The sequence below is a fragment of the Stenella coeruleoalba genome, assembly GCF_951394435.1.
Source record: "Stenella coeruleoalba genome assembly, chromosome: 14".
NCBI lineage: Eukaryota > Metazoa > Chordata > Mammalia > Artiodactyla > Delphinidae > Stenella > Stenella coeruleoalba.
In genome coordinates this window covers 66,190,494-66,209,903 of record NC_137160.1, presented here as the reverse complement: position 1 = coordinate 66,209,903, position 19,410 = coordinate 66,190,494, and the positions used below count along the sequence as shown (strand labels likewise).

General features: G+C 47.0%; 1 protein-coding gene across 1 annotated transcript in view; it reads left to right on the top strand.

Annotated features, from left to right (window-relative positions):
* Positions 1-19,410, top strand: part of LIMK2 (LIM domain kinase 2) — a 56,134-nt gene that overhangs the window by 4,387 nt on the left and 32,337 nt on the right. The window contains exon 2 of the mRNA XM_079942292.1: positions 8,182-8,281. Within this exon, the coding sequence (XP_079798418.1) occupies positions 8,182-8,281 (100 nt within the window). The remainder of the gene's footprint in view (positions 1-8,181; positions 8,282-19,410) is intronic.

Genomic DNA, 19,410 nt, shown 5'->3' with positions numbered 1-19,410 from the left:
AAGCTTGCCTTGCCCCCAGTACCTGGTTTGTCCCTCTCTGACATGTGTTATTTTTTTACATATCCTTGCCCCTCATACCCATGAGCACTCGCTAAGGGCCCCATAAGTTTGTGGCCTAGTCTCTGTCTTGCACATGGACACATAGAAGACATTTGCTGAATTTGTTTTGAAAACGTTCCCATCAGATTTTAGAGGCTAATGTATTTAATAGCTCAGCGTTTTCCCCAGCCAGTCCCCTAGATATACATGAAAGAAAGAAGAAAAGGTACTCACAATTCAGTTGCCAACTAAGTGCCAGGCACTGTGGGAGGTATTTTCAGGTAATATTATGTTATTTCTCTTAATCCTCTTGGTAATGCTGTAAGGTGAGTGATATTCTCTTTTTAAAGATTAAGAGACAAGGGGGTGAAATAGGTAAAGGGGATTAAGAGGTACAAACCTCCAGTTATAAATAAGCCACAGGGATATAATATACAGCATAAGGAATAAGGTCAATAATATTGTAATAACTTTGTATGGGGACAGGTGGTTACTAGACTTTTTGTGGTGATCATTTTATAATGTATGCAAACATCAAATCACTATGCAGTACACCTGAAACTAACATAATGTATGTCAACTATATTTCAGTTATTAAAAATTACTGATAGGAGCTGGGGGAGAAAGTTATTTGTTTACTTTCTTAAAAAAAATAAAGATTAATAGTCAGGCTCAGGGCTTCCCTGGTGGCGCAGTTGTTGACAGTCTGCCTGCTGATGCAAAAAAAAAAAAAAAGTCAGGCTCAGAGAGGTTAAATAATTTGCACAAGGACACAGAGCCAGGTTTCAAACCCAGATCTAACTCCGGTTCTTCTGCTTGACCCTTACAAATTTTTCCTAATAAACTAAGGAGAGGCAGAAGAGAACAACAGCAAGAATAAAACCTCTGAGATGCCTGTGTCTGTGCCTTGACCTGAAAAATGAGAGGCCCCTGTTTTAGTGTCACAGACTCTCAGAGTTAGGAGTAATTTGATCCCTTTTTTTTTTTTTTTTTTTTTTTTTTTTTTTGCGGTACGTAGGCCTCTCACTGTTGTGGCCTCTCCCATTGTGGAGCACAGGCTCCAGACGCGCAGGCTCAGCGGCCATGGCTCACGGGCCCAGGCGCTCTGCGGCATGTGGGATCTTCCCAGACCGGGAAACGAACCCATGTCCCCTGCATCAGCAGGCGGACTCTCAACCACTGCACCACCAGGGAAGCCCATGATCCCTCCTTTTATGAAGGAAGAATCTAAGGTCCAGAGAAGTCCAGGAGCGCCTTTAAAAATCATCTAATCTTTCTTCCTTAGACACTCCTTTGGTAATATTTGATAAGCTAGTGAGGAGGAAAACTCTTTGGGATACAGGGGAGAATATCTAGAGGAATGTTAATCATTACTGTTAATCTTTTTGGTAGTCACTTCATTCAAATGTGATCTCTTCTCTCTTGGTTGTTCCATACCAGTTGCTGCCCTGCCCCTCTGCTTCCTGCTTTATCCTGGAACAAGTTGGATTTATATACCTGACCTGCCAGCTCCCAGGGGGCACAACAGTTACCGTACTTGTTTTGTGCTGCACTGAATTGGCTGGGTTTTGTTCCAGGTTCTCATAGTCTAGTGGAACATGAGAAGCACCAACGATTTTTTTTCTCAAGTGAAAGGATAGGATCTGTGCATGTTGGTTCAGTCCAGGCTTTATGGTCTCACAAGCTCTCAGTGCTTGGGGATTTCTCACCACTTTGAAGTTGAAAAGGACTAGTTTGCAGAAACCAAGTTCTTAGACCAAGATTAAGGTGAATGTTAGTGTCTTGTGGGAAACTCACTGGCCCTGAGCTGGGGTACCAGGCTGAGCCCTTCCATGGAATAACTGAGCCCTTCCAAGTCTCAACTTGTCTGAGGCTGCTTAGGATCATAAAAATGCAACAGGTCTGGTAGTCTCAGAACTTGGGTTTGAGCCCCTTCTGGACCAGCTTTCTGATGGTTAGACAACTCAATTCTTCTCCAAGCCCATTTTCCTTTCAGAAAAATGAAAGGCTTAGGTTTGAGTAGATGATTTTTAAAGGCCCTTCCAGCCTTACCATCCTGCTACCCTAGTGCCTACCCCAGTAGTTACAGATTGTTTGAGGCTCATGTCACCAATTATTAAGTTGGGAGAGAGAAGGGTATAGAAGCTGAATATATTTTATACCAGCATTCAAATGATCCTGAAGGTGAGAAATGTTGTAATGGCCATTTGTTACAATTCTCACCTTGTTTGCATCGCACACTTAGCACTTCCTAAAAGCAACAAATCCCAGTAATAACCATGAAGGCATGGTTTTCTGATTATTAAACACCTGACAAGGGCTCCGTATTGTTTGAAGCTGCTGGGGACATTTACTTAGTCAAGCTCCCTTTCTGGACTCTGACAATCAGTAGCCACTGTTGATAAGTCTGCAAATAGGAGAGGTAAACACAGTCGAGGGAGAGGTGAACAGCCTGGTACAATGAGGTATTTTCCTAGAGGAAGACATTCCCAGCCGGACTGGACCCTAGATTGGTCTTCCACTAGGCCTCACAGAATCTCCAAGACTTTGTATTATTACATTTCTCTTACATTTCCTAGAATGAAGGTTGTAAGAGAGTTAGGATCATTGACTTTTAGGGCTGTGTAAGGGAGCTGAAGAGGCCAAGAGTATTTTTGAAGAAAGTCTGGGTTTGGGAGGCTGAAGGCTCTGCGTGAATAGCGTCCCTCGGGTACAGTGTGACAGACTGAGGCATGTGCGTCTACATGTGACTTTTCCTGGAGGTAGTCACGGGGGAGCCAGGACACATTCCAGGTGAATCATTGCTGCTGACCATTGGAGCTTATCTTTGGAAATTACCTTTATAGCTGAGAGTTGGGTCCAGTTTTTCAGTTGGATTTGCCACACAAAGGAGTGTCAGTTCTGCACCACACTTCATGCTAGGCCCTGGAGATTTGAAGATGATCAAGATGCAGTCTTTGCCCCTTAGAGCTGGGGGCGGTGGTGCAGAGAGGAAGGGACTAAAGGAGACAGAAACATAATGAACTGTAGTTATAGAACAAATGATATAAAACAGGTAATACACCAAGTGAAACAAACACTTCCTGCCTTTGGGGGACCATCAAGGAAGGATGGAAGTCTGATTAAGGGAGGAAAAGGTGGATAAATAAAGTATCCTAAACACACAGAGTAGCTATAGGTGTGAATGTTAGGATACAAGACCATGCATTTGTGTGGCAGGAATAAAAGATAAATCAAGATGTGACTAGAGCATTTGCTTGTACAAGAGGTTGAAAGATAAAGATTCTTTGGGGCCACCTTGTGGAGGGCCATCCCTTCTTTTTTTTTTTTTTGTGGTACGCGGGCCTCTCACTGCTGTGGCCTCTCCCGTTGCAGAGTGCAGGCTCCGGACGCGCAGGCTCAGCGGCCATGGCTCAGCGGCCATGGCTCACAGGCCCAGCCGCTCCGTGGTATGTGGGATCTTCCCGGCCCGGGGAATGAACCCGTGTCCCCTGCATCGGCAGGCGGACTCTCAACCACTGCGCCACCAGGGAAGCCCCTATCCCTTCTTTCAATAAATGTTTCTTGAGGGACTGTAGTAGGCCAGGGACTGGTCTTAGTTCCCTAGTCCTTAGGAGCTAACAAGAGCCAGCTTTAGTGATGAGTGAGGAGTTTGTGTTCCTGCCTCAGGACCTTTACACAGATCTCCCCGCCATCCCAGTGTCCAGTGTTACCCTTTCCTCCTCCTTTTGCCTGGTTAATTTCTATTCATCCTTTAGAGCTCAGCTTGGAAATTACTTCCGTAAGGAATATGTTCTTGTTTGCCCTACCCAGCCCCATTTGCTTAGTTATGAACTTGATATCTTCTTCCTACCACTTGCCCCAATTATAATGAAAATAATTATGTTATTGTTTAATATTTGCTGTATGTTTAATCTCTCTCTTGTTTGCTGCTCTTTCCCGAGCATGGTGTTAGACACATAGTTGGCATGCAGTAAATACTTGCTAAAAGAATGACTGAAGCGTGTCCATTGAATTTAGCAATAAGCGGTCACTGTTGACCTTGGTGAGACAGTTTCAGAGAAATGGTGGGGGTGGAAGTCAAACTGCAGTGGGTTGGGCAGTAAATAGGAAGTGAAGAAATGAAGGCAGTGATGTGTAGACAACTTTTTTTTTTTTAATTGAAGTATAGTTGATATACAATGTATCAGTTTCTGGTATACAACAAAGTGATTCAGTTATATATATATATATTCTTCATATTCTTTTCCATTGTGTTTTATTACAGGATATTGAATATAGTTCCCCATGCTGTACAGTAGCTCCTGTTGTTTATCTGTTTTATATATAGTAGTGTGTATCTGTTAATCCCAAACTCCTAATTTATCCCTCCCTGCCTTTTCTCCTTTGGTAGCCATAAGTTTGTTTTTTATTAGACAACTTTTTTTTTTTTTTTTTTTTTTGCTGCGCCGCATGTCTTGCAGGGTCTTAGTCCCCTGACCAGGGATTGAACCCGCGCCCTTGCAGTAAAAGTGCGGAGTCCTTACCACTGGACCGCCAGGGAATTCCCTGTTAGACAACTTTTTAATATGTGTGGCTGTGACATGGGGAAGCAAGGGTGGTAGCTAGAGGAGAAAGTGGGGTCCAGGTTTTTTTTTTTTAATGGGAAAGACTTGAATTTATTTAAATGACAGTTGGAAGGAGCCAGTGGAGAAGGGAGTGGTGGTGGAGACTGTCTTCTGAGAGGTGGGATGGGGTGGAGTCAACAGTTGAGTTCTGTAGACATTGGGGAGTCTGGGTGAGCCAGCTAAGACTGTGCAGCACACCAGGAAAAGAAGCCAAACACCTGAACTTGGGCAGTGCTGAAGGACAGAGAAGGATTGGAGGGACATTTCAAAGGTGGAACCAGGTGGCTATGAGAGGAGGGAGTAGAGGGTCTTGATTTTTGTGCCCCTAGTGCCTAGCACAGAGCACGTGTTACGTAAGTGTTGAATGGTGTTGAGTTTCTCAAGACCGGAGGGGGACTTCTCTGGTGGCGCAGTGGTTAAGAATCCACCTGCCAATGCAGGGGACATGGGTTTGAGCCCTGGTCTGGGAAGATCCCACATGCTGCGGAGCAGCTAAGCCCGTGTGCCACAACTACTGAGCCTGTGCTCTAGGGCCTGCAGGCCACAACTACTGAGCCCACGTGCCACAGCTACTAGCACACGGGCACCCAGAGCCTGTGCTCTGCAACAAGAGAAGCCACTCCAATGAGAAGCCCACACACCGCAACGAAGAGTAGCCCCCCACTCGCCGCAACTAGCGAAAGCCTTTGCGCATCAACAGAGACCCAACGCAGCCAAAAATAAATAAATAAAATAAATAAATTTATATTAAAAAAAAAAAGACTGGAGGGCAGGGCAGGCTCTGGAGGGTGTGGCCATAACAAGTTATCTCGAATATCTTCACAGTGGAAAGTCCTGATTCTTTTTGAATTTTGGAAACAACCAGAGGTCACTCAGAGCCAAGATGTTGAATTGTTGAGTAAGTGGGTGGTCGGGTCAGAGACTATTCCTTGCTGGTTAAAAAGTAAAAGCAAGAAACAAGGTGTGGCTTAAAATAATGAGATTTTGCTGGTGGCAGCCTGAAAGCCCTTTCATGTAAGAGTTCCCAAACTCTGGTACTTCCAGAATTTGGAAGATTCATTTGGATATCTGTTCATTAAAAACCCTCTCACTAAAGGGAACCCTCTTGCACTGTTGGTGGGAATGTAAATTGATACAGCCACTATGGAAAACAGTATGGAGGTTCCTTTAAAAAACTAAAAACAGAACTACCATATAACCCAGCAATCCTACTACTGGGCATATACCCTGAGAAAACCATAATTCAAAAAGAGACACGTACCACCACAGTGTTCACTGCAGTACTATTTACAACAGCCAGGACATGAAAGCAACCTAAGTGTCCATCGACAGGTGAATGGATAAAGAAGATGTGGCACATATATACAGTGGAATATTAGCCATAAAAAGAAACGAAATTGAGTTATTTGTAGTGAGGGAGATGGACCTAGAGTCTGTCATACATAGTGAAGTTAAGTCAGAAAGAGAAAAACAAATACCGCACGCTAACACACATATATGGAATCTAAAAAAAAAAAAAAAAAAAGTGGTTCTGAAGAACCTAGGGGCAGGACAGGAATAAAGATGCAGACATAGAGAATGGACTTGAGGACACGGGGAGGGTAAGCTGGGATGAAGTGAGAGAGTAACATTCACATATATACACTACCAAATGTAAAATAGATAGCTAGTGGGAAGTAGCTGCATAGCACAGGGAGATCAGCTCGGTGCTTTGTGACCACCTAGAGGGGTGGGATAGGGAGGGTGGGAGGGAGGCGCAAGAGGGAGGGGATATGGGGATATATGTATATGTGTAGCTGATTCACTTTGTTATACAGCAGAAACTAACACAACATTGTAAAGCAATTATACTCCAATAAAGATGTAAAAATAATAATAATATTAAAAAAAAAACCTCACTAATTCACTGTCTCACCCATAAACCAGTTTGAATGAGTGTCTCAGACTTTTCTGCCTTGGAGTTTGTGAGGTTGATGGTGCACTGTCCAACCACTACCACCCGAAACCACAAAGGCCCCTCCCTCTTGAGAGTCTAGGAAGTTTAGATCCAGGAGGTGATACATGTATGGGAGAGGAGCAGGTGGGTCGGGCTTTAAAGCCTTCTGCCAGCTCATTTAACTCTCCTCTGGGCTATGAGGACAGCTGTCTGTGCCCTGGCTGCCCCAGAATGCCGCCAAGCAATCCTGAAGTGCCCGAAGCCGTGCATTGTCTATTCATGGCCCCTGTGCCTGTAAAACAGGGTCCGGTGACTGTCACTGTGCCTGTGGCAGTCTGGAGTTACCCAGAGAGAACAAAGCCACACACACGGGGCGCACAAGGGAGTCTTGTAACAACCTTGTCCCGCTTTCTAGGGCTGAGTCAGGTACCACAACTTGATCTCAGCTGCCCTTTTATTTCAACAAGTTAACATCTGAGCCACACCAGGAGTATTGTGCTCTGTCCCTTTCGGAGGGATGTGGACTGACTCTGTGCTACTGCCCATGCTAATCTCTCAGCCTACACAGCTCTTCCCCATACTTTTTCAGCCTGTAGTAAATCTTGCCCATCTTTCAAGGCTCAGCTTCCCCTGCAAAGACTATCCTGGCTCCCCTGAGTGGAATGGGCAGGAACTAGAAAGAGCACAGGCTTTAGAATGGGGCAGACTTGAGTTGGGATGCTAACTCTGCCGCTTGGCCTTTCACCCCTGGCCCCAAGCTTCAGTTCTCTTATCCATTAAATGAATATAATAATACCTGTCTCACAGGATTGTTTTGAGAATTAAATGAGATTGGGTCTGTGAAAGCATCTAGCACAGTTCTTGGCATATAGGAGGGATTAAATGTTTTTCTTTCCCTTCTACCCTTGTAATTTCTTTCTCTGAACTAAGATAGCACTTTGCTTCTACCCCTGAAATAACATCTTAATGAAAGAGTACAATATGGAAGAATGTTTCTTTTCCAGTGGATTTCCTCTTTGAGGAGCAGGGGTAATTTATCCAACAGTCTCCAATGTAGAGCTTGGACCCATGGGTCCAACAAGAGGACCCATGATGTTGGTTGAATGAATGATGGAACCATTGGGGTGATGGAAAATCTGCACAACCAGGGCTTTTGAAGAGTAGGGAAAGGCAGCAACACGTGTAACCTAGAGAGGAGAAATTTCTGGGTGCTGGCTGGGGACCATTGTAGGAAAGGCTGACCCGAAAATAAAGAGACTTTGTTCATTTCGTCTACTCAGAACTATAAGCAAGGGCTGAAGGAAAGGAAGGCAGGTTTTGTTTCAGTAGAAAAAGGAACAACCAGAACCGTTTTTTTAAAAGTCTCATTTTAAAAAATGAGGCTACTTTTGAGGCCAGGAATTCCCTGTGGTGGGGAGATGAACAACTGGATGAGGGCTCCCCAGGGATCTTGTGGAGGAGGGAACTGTGCATCCAGCAGAGCATCGCCCAGCCCTTTCAGTATGAGAGTCTGTTAACTTGGTCATCTTCTACATGGTAGGAATCCCATCCCTGCACCCCTGCTTCTTTGGCCTCTGAGCCCCTTGGTTTTGTGTGCAGGTGAAGATGCCTGGAGGTGTCGGGGCTGTGGAGACCATGTCGCTCTGAACCAGAGGCTGTACAGGACTGTCAGCGAAGCCTGGCACAGCTCCTGCTTCCGGTAAGTGGGTCCACACCCCTGTCTTTGCCAGTGCGCTACAGGCCAGGCACTATTTCATCTTCTGGAAAATACAAAACAAGCTTCCTACTAGAGAGTTTCCATTTTGGGGGAGCTCAGGGAGCAAAGGGATATGCCCAGGAAGGGCATGTGAGCAAACACCAGGTGAAAGTGGAAGAGCCACACATGGGCCAGGTGCAGCTAGAGTTGGGGGGTTTGGGATGGGAGGAGACCTTTCCGGGGTGTCCCAGCACCCTCACTTTATAGGTGAGGAGACCAAGGCCGAGAAAGAGCGACTTTCCCACGCCTGCACTGCTGATTACACGGTTGCCTCAAGGGTTGTTTGTAGTGCAGCTGGCAGAGCCAGCTCTTCTTCACCACGGATGCCTCCCTAGTTTCCTGCTTTTTGTTATTAACTTTATTATAGCTCTTAGATTATTGTTTGGAGGCAGCTCGGTTTCTTGAAAATAACAGACTTTAATGTCAGATTTGTTCCTCTTCTCTGAGACTCTGTTTCCTCATCAGGAAAATAAAGGTGTTAATCATCTCTGTCACAGACTTGTTGAAATTGAATGAAGTCATATATGCCAAGGGTCCAGCTCATGGTAGGCACCCACTGAATGGTTGGAATCCTTGAGAGTGGGAGCTTGTCTTTGTATTCTCCAGAGCATAACACAGCGCCTGACCTGCGGTCATTCCTCGTTGGAGGCTGGGTGGGCATTTGTGGTCCCCCGTGGTCTGAAGTGGCAGGGCTGTGCTGAGATCTGAGAATGAGACAGACCGTAGCCGGGCACCATGTGCTGTAAACTCCAGCTCCCGCACACAGCTCATGTTGCAAAGCATCCCCTGTGCTGATATCAAGAAATTTAATTGACCTTTAAGCACTTGTCTCCACCCAGGGAATTACGTGGGGGGTTGGCCTGGAGAGCTCTGGCCTCTGGAAGAGTTGGAACATTTTTCTGCCCTTTCAGCTCTAACTCAGAGCTCTCCAGTCTTCTCTGTGGATCTGATTGCTTTGGTTACTCCTCCTTGGTTACCCTCAGGGAATTTGATTCCACTTTTACTTTGCCTTTTAGTAAGATAGGAGCAGAGTATCATAGCTGCAGGGGCCTCTGGCTAGTCTTTTCATTTTACAACTGAGGCAAACGAGCATCATCAGAACCCAAAGAGTTCCCAGACTGAGGCTCTCCTTGGCCTCCAACCCATACGGTCTTATTTGTTCCTGCCGTTTTCCTATTTGTATGAATATCTTCTAACCAAAATAAGCAGGAATGGGTAGAACAAGCTAATCTTTGGGATTTCTGGATTCTCCTATAACTAGAAGAACCACCTACTATATGATATAACTCCTTCATATCACAGATGCAAGGCCTGAAACCAAAAAGTCAAAAAGTTAGGCCATGGATGAAAAGAGCTGGCCCTAGAACTGAAGATGCTACTTGTTAGAGTGCACTGTGTGTGTGTGTGTGTGTATAAAAGAGACAGACACACAAATACATGCTCATAAAGAAGTAAGACACATTATCCTTGTGGGAAAGAGTTCAGGCTATGGAAGAGACTGGTTTCAAATCCTGGCTTTGCAGTTTATTAACTGACCGTAGGTGACTTCCCTGAACTTCAGGTACCTCATCTGTAAAATAGGGATAAGAATAGTACTCATCCCACAAGGTTGTTCAGGAGGATTAAATGTGATAACCTATGTAAAGTCCCTAGCATAGCATCTGACACATAGAAAACCTTTAATAATCAGCAGTTGTCACTTTATGTTATATTGTGAATGTGTGTCTATATATACCTGCATGCCTATGTGTATTTCTCTTAACACACTCATTGGTCATCTGATGTGGAGCCTTGGGGATTAAGGTTAACTTTGAACCACCCTGGCACAGTTAAGTCAAAGATCACGCCTGTGGGGGAAGTAGAGCATCTCGGTTCAGTCTCTTATTTGCAGCTTTGCCTCAAGGATGGAGTCTTTCTGATCCAGCTCTACTGAAAGGATGCATCTCCTGACTCCTGAGCTTTCCCACGAAAACTGGATGGCATGGAGCCCTCAGATGGAGCCTGGTGATTTGCCCTGGGGAGGTTGGCTGCTTTGGAGCCAATTCGATTTTTTCCCAAATTGGAGGAATATCTTCAGGGTTGGGAAGTATTGTACTTGTCTGGCCACAGAAGCTACCTGGGTTATGAGGAGCCTGAGGCATTAGCCTGAATAGTCTTTTAAGGTCTCTTCTACCTCAGCTTATCCGTGATTCTCTGATGAATTCACAGTGTCTGGGTGCAGGCCTGCTAGAAGCAGGACCCTCCTTCCGTGCTACCCAAAGTAATTCATTCTTCCTGACTCCATTCCAGCCTCACTCTTACCCAGCTGGGCTCCAGTTACAATAAAGGAAATGACTTTTCTTCTACCCTTCCCCCATACCTTTGTTTTCCTAGTCACAGGGTGGGGCTGGATATTGAATGGAGAAATTGCTGGGGTTTGGTTCAAACTCCTCCCCTCGGGGCTTCCCTGGTGGCGCGGTGGTTGCGAGTCCGCTTGCTGATGCAGGGGACATGGGTTCGTGCCCCGGTCTGGGAAGATCCCACATGCCGCGGAGTGACTGGGCCCGTGAGCCATGGCCGCTGAGCCTGCGCGTCCGGAGCCTGTGCTCCACAATGGGAGAGGCCACAACAGTGAGAGGCCCGCGTACCACAACAAAACAAAACAAAACAAAACAAACTCCTCCCCTTGCCTTCTCCTTACACTAGCCCATCCCCTGTCTGCAGCCACATACATAATCTTGCCTCTTGCCTCCGCCAGATTCTCAGGTGCCCAGACAATAGGAAACCACTTACGGCTGGGACCTGGGGCTGTACTTTGGAGGCCAGTTAACGTACTTCCTGGAAGTCCGTAATTGTGCTGCTGCAGTTGGGGCGCCCAGCCAGGATCTCTCTGATCTCTGGATGCTTGGCTGACCAGCCCTCCCGTTTCCTCTCCTCAGCCTTCGCAGCGGGCCTGTTTGTACTCCGTACCTCTGACCTTCCTTCTTGAGCAGTGCCATTGGTTCTAGAGCTGGGGACATTCTCTCTGAAGCTCTCAGGAACTGGCTCCCTCTCTCTGGGGGAGGCCAGGAAAGCAGCCGGACTGCACATTGTTTGTAGTTGAGGTTAAAATGAGAAGCTATGAATGGTGACCTGGTCTCTTGGCATGTTGGCAAACCAGGGAAACTTGAGTTTTCTGACGATTGTCCTTGATTGTCCTTTCCCCCTAGTCAGAGGTGTTTGGCCAAGGAGAAGAGATTGTGGGAGGAGGGAAAAACTGCCTCTTTATGGCCCCTACCTGGAACTCTGTTGTTTGACCCGATTCCTGACAGCATTATCACAGGGGAAACTCCACCATTCTTAAGGCTCCTGGGAACTTTCAGGGTCTCCTTTCTCAGGATCGTGAACAGCTTTCTCTTTGGAGAAGTGTTGCCTAATGGCGGTGCTCTGGAAAAGGGATGATGCAGATAGAAAGCTGTTGTCACTTCATCAAGCTACAGACCATTTCCTCTAAATTTGTGACGCCAGGAAAGGCCGGTGAAGAAATCACACATGTAGCGACCGAGACTGTGGTATAATGGGCTGGCTGACGACAGTGTTTTCTGCAGTGCTGAAAGCTGTGCTCATTTTCTCACCCACACCCCCATCCAAACAAGCGCAGTAGAATGATAGTTACAGTAACAGGTACCACTTATTGAGTGCTTACTCTGCACCAGACACTGTCCTAAGTGTATGTCACGTACATTATCTCATTTAATTCCTACAACAACCTAATGTGGTACTGGTCTTACTTATTTTACAAATGTAGGGAAATGGAGGTTACTTGCTACAGTCACAGAGCTAGTAACTGGCATAGTTGGGATTTGAACCCAGGCATCCTGACTCCTTGCTTACCAGAGTCTTTGCATTCCTGACTAGGGCAGTCATTTACCCTCCCTGAGGCTCAGTTTCCTCTTCTGTGCCTTCAGGGTGAAAAGAAATCACCCTCCACACACTGGTGGTGTCAGATAGCACTGAAGGACATTGGTTCAAAGGCTTCATGAACTCTAGTGTCAGTAAAAGTGCTGTTAAATTTCTCCTGGGTCTCTGGCTCCTGGCGTGGGAGTCAGTGGGGCAACCCTGCCCTCTGCTGTTGTACTGTTGGTGTTGCTGTCCTGTTTATTGACCCAAAAGCCTTTGATTCTAGTTTGTCTAGTTTATCTCTAAGGAAACAGCCAGCCAGCAGGTCATTAAGGCTGGCTGCTGGATAGATGCCTGGGGCCTGGGGCTTGCCCCGCAGGGAAGGGGAAGGACAAACACCTGGGCCTTCTTCTGCCCCGACAAGGGACTCCAGCATGAACAGAGTGGGACTTCTAATATGTAGCAGCAGCTTGTGACCTTCAATGTGCCTTAATCCTGCTCTGTTCTTTGGAAAAACAAAAATAAGACCCCATAGAAGCCCCACATTGGCTGTGCAGGGCAGAGATGGAGGGGGTGGGGGTGGGACCAGGGATGGACGACTGATAATTTACTAAGCATTGTATTGGGAGTTTCACTTAGATTATCTGATTCAACCCTCATGGTAACCCTACAACCCCATTTTATACAGGAAGGCCCAGAAAGGTAGAGTAACTTGCCCAGGGTCACACAGAGCTGACACTCGAAGTTAGGTCTCTCTGGCTCCAAAGAAGGGTCTTCTTTCCACTGTGACTCCCACGAAAGAACATTAGACCTGGAGTCAGAAGACCTGGATTTGAGCCTTAGCTGAGCCAGGCCAGCTGTGTAACTGTGGGCAAGTTCCTTAGCTGTGATGAGTCTCAGTTTCCTATCTCTAAGATGTGGTGAAAGTAACCCACCTCATGAAGTCGTTTTGAGGATCACGGAGGTAACACATCAGAGAGCACTCGGAAAACATTAGGATGGGGTGATGTAAAGGGTCAGCAGCAGCACGTAGCAACACTGTGCTCCTGAGCCGTTCTCATTTCATTTTGTGCATCATCTACTGTATTAAAGCACCCAGTTAGCTGCTGTCAGGGACACAGATTGGACCTACTGGTCATATCTCCCAGTTGGTTCCCTCAGACAGCTGAAAAACAGGTCAAAACTTGGAGCGTTCCTAATAATGGGCTGTAGTCTGGCTTCCATTCTGTCTCTCCCTTGGAACATTCCCTTGGGGGTGTCCCAGAGGATAGACTCAGCGGTCCGTCCGCTGGCCACTCTTCAGTCCTCATCTTGTATGGCCTCCCGAGCTGCCCTGGAGGTAGTCAGGTGAATCAGAGTTTGCAGTCAGGCTGCTTGAGTTTCCATCCCAGCTCCTCATGAGTCACCGCCTTAACCTTTCTTTGCCACAGTTTCCTCATCTATAAAAGAGTGAAATGGTTCCCACCTCAAAAGGTTGTTGTGCAGACTAAATTTGAACATGTATTCAAAGCCCTCAGCAGAGTGCCTGGCTGTAATTAAGACTTAATATATGTTAGCGTTTATTATTAGTGTCTCGGTCACTCTTGAAACGTTTCCTTCCCTTGGCTTCCCTGACATTCCGTGCCCCCTTTGTTTCCTCCCACTTCTCTGGTCATTCCAGTTTGCTTACCCCCCTCTATCCAGCTCTGAAACATTGCCGTTCCTCCAAGTGGGCTCACTGTTCCCTCCCTGGGCAGTCTTACCCACCCCCATGGCTCCTGTCCTCCACGTGCTGATGACCACATACTCCACATACTGATGGAATCGGTGTGCAGTCCAGACCTCTCCACTGAGTTCTAGACTAGTATCCTGCTGTTAACTTCACATGTCCATTCGGAGGTCTTGCAGGCATCTCAGACCCAGCTGGGCCTTCAGTCTTCCCCCTAGAACTGGCTCCTTTTCCATCGTAACCTGTCCTGTTGAATGGCACCACCATCCACCCACTGCCCAAGCCAGAACCCAGGTGTCCTTCATGATACCTCTTCTTTCTCATCCTTATATCCAAGCCTGTCAGTTTTATCTCCAGATTATACTTTGAATGCGTTCACATCTTTCCATTTCTCCTATCATCACCGTGTTCCAGTTTACCATCATCCCTCACCTGATGACCACAGTAGCCTTCTAACTGTCCATGGTCACTCTGGACCCCCAATACATTCTCCACAGAGCGACCAGAGTGAGTGGTCTTTAAAAAGAAAAAAAATCTGGGCTTCCCTGGTGGCGCAGTGGTTGAGAGTCCGCCTGCCGATGCAGGGGACACGGGTTCGTGCCCCGGTCCGGGAAGATCCCACATGCCACGGAGCGGCTGGGCCCGTGAGCCATGGCCACTGAACCTGCGCGTCCGGAGCCTGTGCTCTGCAATGGGAGAGGCCACAACAGTGAGAGGCCCACGTGCCGCAAAAAAAAAGAAAAAGAAAATAATCTGACCACGTCACACTCTGTCATCTCTCTGTCCTCATACACTTCAACGACTCTCCAGCATTCTTGGATAAAGGCGAAAGTCCTTTCTGTGGCCTGTAGAGTTCCCCATGGTCTGGCCTCACCCCATAGCCTCCCGTTTCCTCTACTTCAGGCTTGCTGCTCTTCACAGGTCCAAAACTCGCCCTTCTTCCTTTTGACAAGGCCTTTGATCCTGCTGCCTCTGCCTGGAATGCTCTCTCACCCTCTTTTCGCCTAGTTAACACCTGCTCATCCTTCAGGTCTTTACCTGGATGAGGAACGGATGTCTCAGGGAAACAGTTACAGAATAGGTTGTGGCCCCTGTTTTATGCTTTCATAGACCTTCCCTTGAAGCTTTTTTTGTGGGTTTAATCTCACATTTATTCATTTGCTCATCTCCTTAGTGACATCCTGAGGTCTCTAATATGCTAGCATAACTTGGTCAGGGACCACAGGGTTTTTTGCCCTTTATGTGTCACCACTGAGCACATGTTGGCATGTTAGGGATATTTGTTGAATGAACTGCCTGGGGTGGCCAAGTGATGTGATGAAAGTGAGGCCTTTCCCTGCCCTTCCCCTTCCCCACATACTTCCCTTAGCAGCCACCGTGGCTGCAGTTACTGTAAATGGCAGGGAGGAACTGGTTCCAGACATTGGGTTATTTGGGACAATTGCCTACAAGTGTCGAGTGAAAAGTGAATGATTTGTCTTCTGGCCCCAAAGGAGCCAAAGAGGCTGACCCAGGAGTCCTCCTGTCCAGCAGCAGGTCTTGAGCTGTACTCTGTAGGTACAGTCCAGACAAGAGCAAGCCCTGGAGAGAGAAAGAGAAATGTTCAACTACGGCCCAAACTAGTTATGAACTGTCCTGAAATCTGACAAATCCCAATTCTAATCGCAAGTTTTTTAATGTATTTGTTTTTCAAATTTTTAGAAATCTTTGAAGGATGGCATTAGCTAAAGATGCCCATTGAGTATAAAGTGGGGAAAAAAAGTATCTTTTACTTGTGGGTGATTTATGGCAGGGAGGGGGTGGATGGTTTGGCGATTCCCCAAGAACTTGGAAATGAAGTTTGTCCTCTGGGAGTTAAACTAGTTGGATCTGTGTGTAACAAGAGCAGTATTGTGTGGTAGTTAAGAAAGACTCTAGAACCAGATTGCTTGGGTTAGAATCCTGGTCCTGCCATTTATTAGCTGTGCACCTTTGGCAAGTTACTTACCCTTTCTGTGCTTTGCTTCCTCATCTATGAAATGGAGAAAGTAGCCTAGTGCCTGCCTCGTCATGTTATTGTGAGGGGTGAGTGAGTGAAGCCATGCGTGGCCCTGGTGGGACCAGGGCTTGCAGAGTGAGTGCCCATGACTGGTAGCCATTTGTTAGTAGCTCCCAGGGAGCCCAGTGTCTGCCAGGGCTGAATAGTACGTGAATTGGTGATTGTTACATATCTAAAGAAGTAATGATTTTTTTTCAATTAAAAATTAGTTTAAAAACCAGTAGAATAATGAGTGGCCAACAGTGAAACAGTGAAAAGTCCGGCAAAACTAGAAGTATGCAAAACTAGAAGTATGTCCACATAGAGATACTGAATCTGGGTTTAGTCACCAGAAGGGTGTTCTTTGTTGTAGGCGGGGCTGATTTGGCTAGCTCATGGCTGCCAGAACGAAATTTCTCTCCATGGCTCCTCATTTCCCTGTATTTTAAGTCCATGCTCACAGTGCAGCCTTCTGATGCCTAACTCGGCTTCCTGGGATTCTTGATGACAGGAAGGATCAGGGAGCAGCACCTGTACAGGGGATGTGGTGTTCTGATTTCAAGGGCCAATTCATAAATGGACAGAGGTCAATAAATGGTTAGGATAGACACATCCTAGAATGTCTGCACCTCTCTGGATACTATGAAGTCCTGTTCCTGGACCTAAAAGGTCAAAAATGAGGCCTGAATTAGGGTCCTGGATTCACCAAGGTGACGCTAGCCTTGAAGAGGTCTCTGGGTGTTCAGCCAGTCAGCGTTTCTCCGACCACAGCCCTTCAGCATTGACCTACTGGTGTAGAATGTTTTGTTCACCTAACTCCTTCCTCTTACAGAGGAAGAAATGGAAGCCCAGAGATGTTTAATGGCTTGCCTTAGATCACACAGCAAGTTTGTTGTCAGCCAGGTTAGATTTTCAGGTCTTCTCTGCCAGACATTTCCCGGAGATTTGTCAAGGTATCCAAAGCACTCTTTCCCTGTGCAGTCAGGGGAAGAATGTGTAAACACAGCATTTGACACTGAATGTTAAACACTCAGTTTTCTAATATTAGTGTTACAGAGCAACAGTGGATAATTATCTACAAAGGAGTTGTGACCCTGTTCTTTTACAGCTCATGCAGGCAAATCTCAGGTGTTAAAAGGACCACCTCAGTGGAGACGTGGCCTGAGGATGAAGCCGTGGTCTGCTGTTAGAGAACACTGGTTGGCCAGCAGGCTTCAGTGGATGTACACACAGCCAGCTGTGGACTTGAGACAAATGCCTGTTCAGGGAGAGGAACTGGCAGCTAAGGACCAGCGCTCTCTTTGGTGTTTCAGGCTTTGTGTTTTCTTCATTGGGAGCCTCTGCTTGCTTAAATACCTCTGATAACTCCTCACCACCTGTGGGTGACCTGACTCTTGGTGGTCTGCCGTGCCCTCTTCCCCCATCCCAGCCTCCCCTCTGCTCGCTCTTCACATGCGCCCTGTGCTGCGGCGGATGGACCTTCCCCTGTTCCGCCTCAGTGCTTTTGCACATGTTGTTCCTTCAGGTGGAATGCCTCTTGTCTGCCTGGCGATCAGCCTGTTAGACTCAGCCGATGCAGCCAGTCCTCTGTGGAGGAGCCTCCCCGAATGCACCCACACTCCTCCCCACCAATCAGAGGAGCCTTTTTCTCTGTCTTTGTTACTCTCCTTGTATAACCTCAGTCGTGGCCCTGTCAGTATCTGCTTACACGTCTAACATCAGTCTCGGAGTATGAAATTCTCTGAGTCCGGAGCCACATCCAGTTCATCTTTGTTTCCCAGAGCTCGGCAGAGTGCCAAGAACGCAGCGGGCACTCAGTGCTTGTTGGGCGAATCATGTTTTTATCGAACAACCATCTTTCTCTTTTGACACTTGGATAAAGCCCTTCCAGTGCACGTCATCCCCATATCTTTGTTCTGCAGTATTCTCCCAGGCAAGAGCTCTTTTTCTGAAATGGGGGCATAGAATAAGATCTCTGTCTATAAATGTCATTCTGGAGCTAAAACCAGCAATGCTGCAGCCTTGAAGGATGGCATGCCTTCTGCACTGCCCAGCCCACTGTGCTAATTTGCCTTGTAGTTTTCCCACAAGGGCTAGAATCCCTCCTCACTTGGGCAGTGCTGGAAGGGTGCTAACAAGCTCTCTGTCTCCACACTCCTCCCTATTACCAGGAAAAACCTCCCAGTACCTCAAGCCAGGTTTCAGGTTTGAATTAGGGTGGTTTTCTCTTACGTGTCAGTCACCTTCTGGTCCTGCCTCGCTGAGGCGGCCCGGTGGTGATCCTGGTTAGAACAGGGGGTGCCCCACTCCACTCCCATCAGTAGCACTGACTCTTGCAGCAGCACCGGCTGTTTTTGTTTTTGTCAGCCCTTGCGTTTTGTTTTGTTAACTTGTTTCAGTTCCAAAGGCTGCCTTTTCATGAGAAGACCCTATATTCTGGAGTCACCTTTTCCCACTGTACCTTGAGCAACACTGCGGTGTCAGTGAGGAAAAGACAGAGGCATGGGCTTCCCTGGTGGCGCAGTGGTTGAGAGTCTGCCTGCTGATGCAAGGGGACACAGGTTCGTGCCCCGGTCCGGGAAGATCCCACATGACGCGGAGCGGCTAGGCCCGTGAGCCATGGCCACTGAGCCTGCATGTCCGGAGCCTGTGCTCTGCAACGGGAGAGGCCACAGCAGTGAGAGGCCCGCGTACTGCAAAAAAAAAAAAAAAAAAAAAAAGACAGAGGCAGCTACTGTGTGTTACACATGAGTAAGAACAGCGCCAGGAGGGTGGAAGTCCCCAGCAAGCCAAGGCTGTACAGAATGTCAACCACCAAACATTTCTGTACTTAAGCTGCATCCAGAACAAGAAGATGAACAAGCTGCCTTGCAGTCATTTCCTCATTTGTAACAAGGGGTTGCTAGTGATTTGTGCTGCCTGCTTCTCAGGGTTCGTGTGAGAGTAGAGTGGAATCAAGTGGAAGAGCACACAGGAAAGAGGAAAGCGGTGGTTTCAGCTTTCAGTCTGCATCAGAAACACCGGGGCTTCTATAAAATGCAATACTTGGGCTCGCTCTCAGCAATTATTATTATATCAGCCTGGGGTAGGTCCAGGAATCATCACTTTCAACAAGCTGCCCAGGGGTGTCCGATGCTGCAGTTCTTTCGACCAAACTTAAAAACACCACTGTAAATCAAATAGCAAGTATAAAATAGTTATTTGAGGCAACTTTAGTGTCTTGGACCTGGAATCCAAAGTCTTGGGTTAAATCCCAACTCTGCCAATTCCTAGACCTGTAACCTTGAATGACCTTCTATTAGGACTTCAGTTCTTCATACATAACAAGGAGATGACATCCCAACCTCACAGGGTTATGAGAATTAAATGAAAGTGTATGAGAACAAGCCCACCCCAGTGTGGGGCTCATGGAGCTCGGTCAGTGTTTTACAGAAAGGGAGCCAAGTGTCCACGACTTCTGGAACGTGGTGTCGTGTTAACAAACACAGG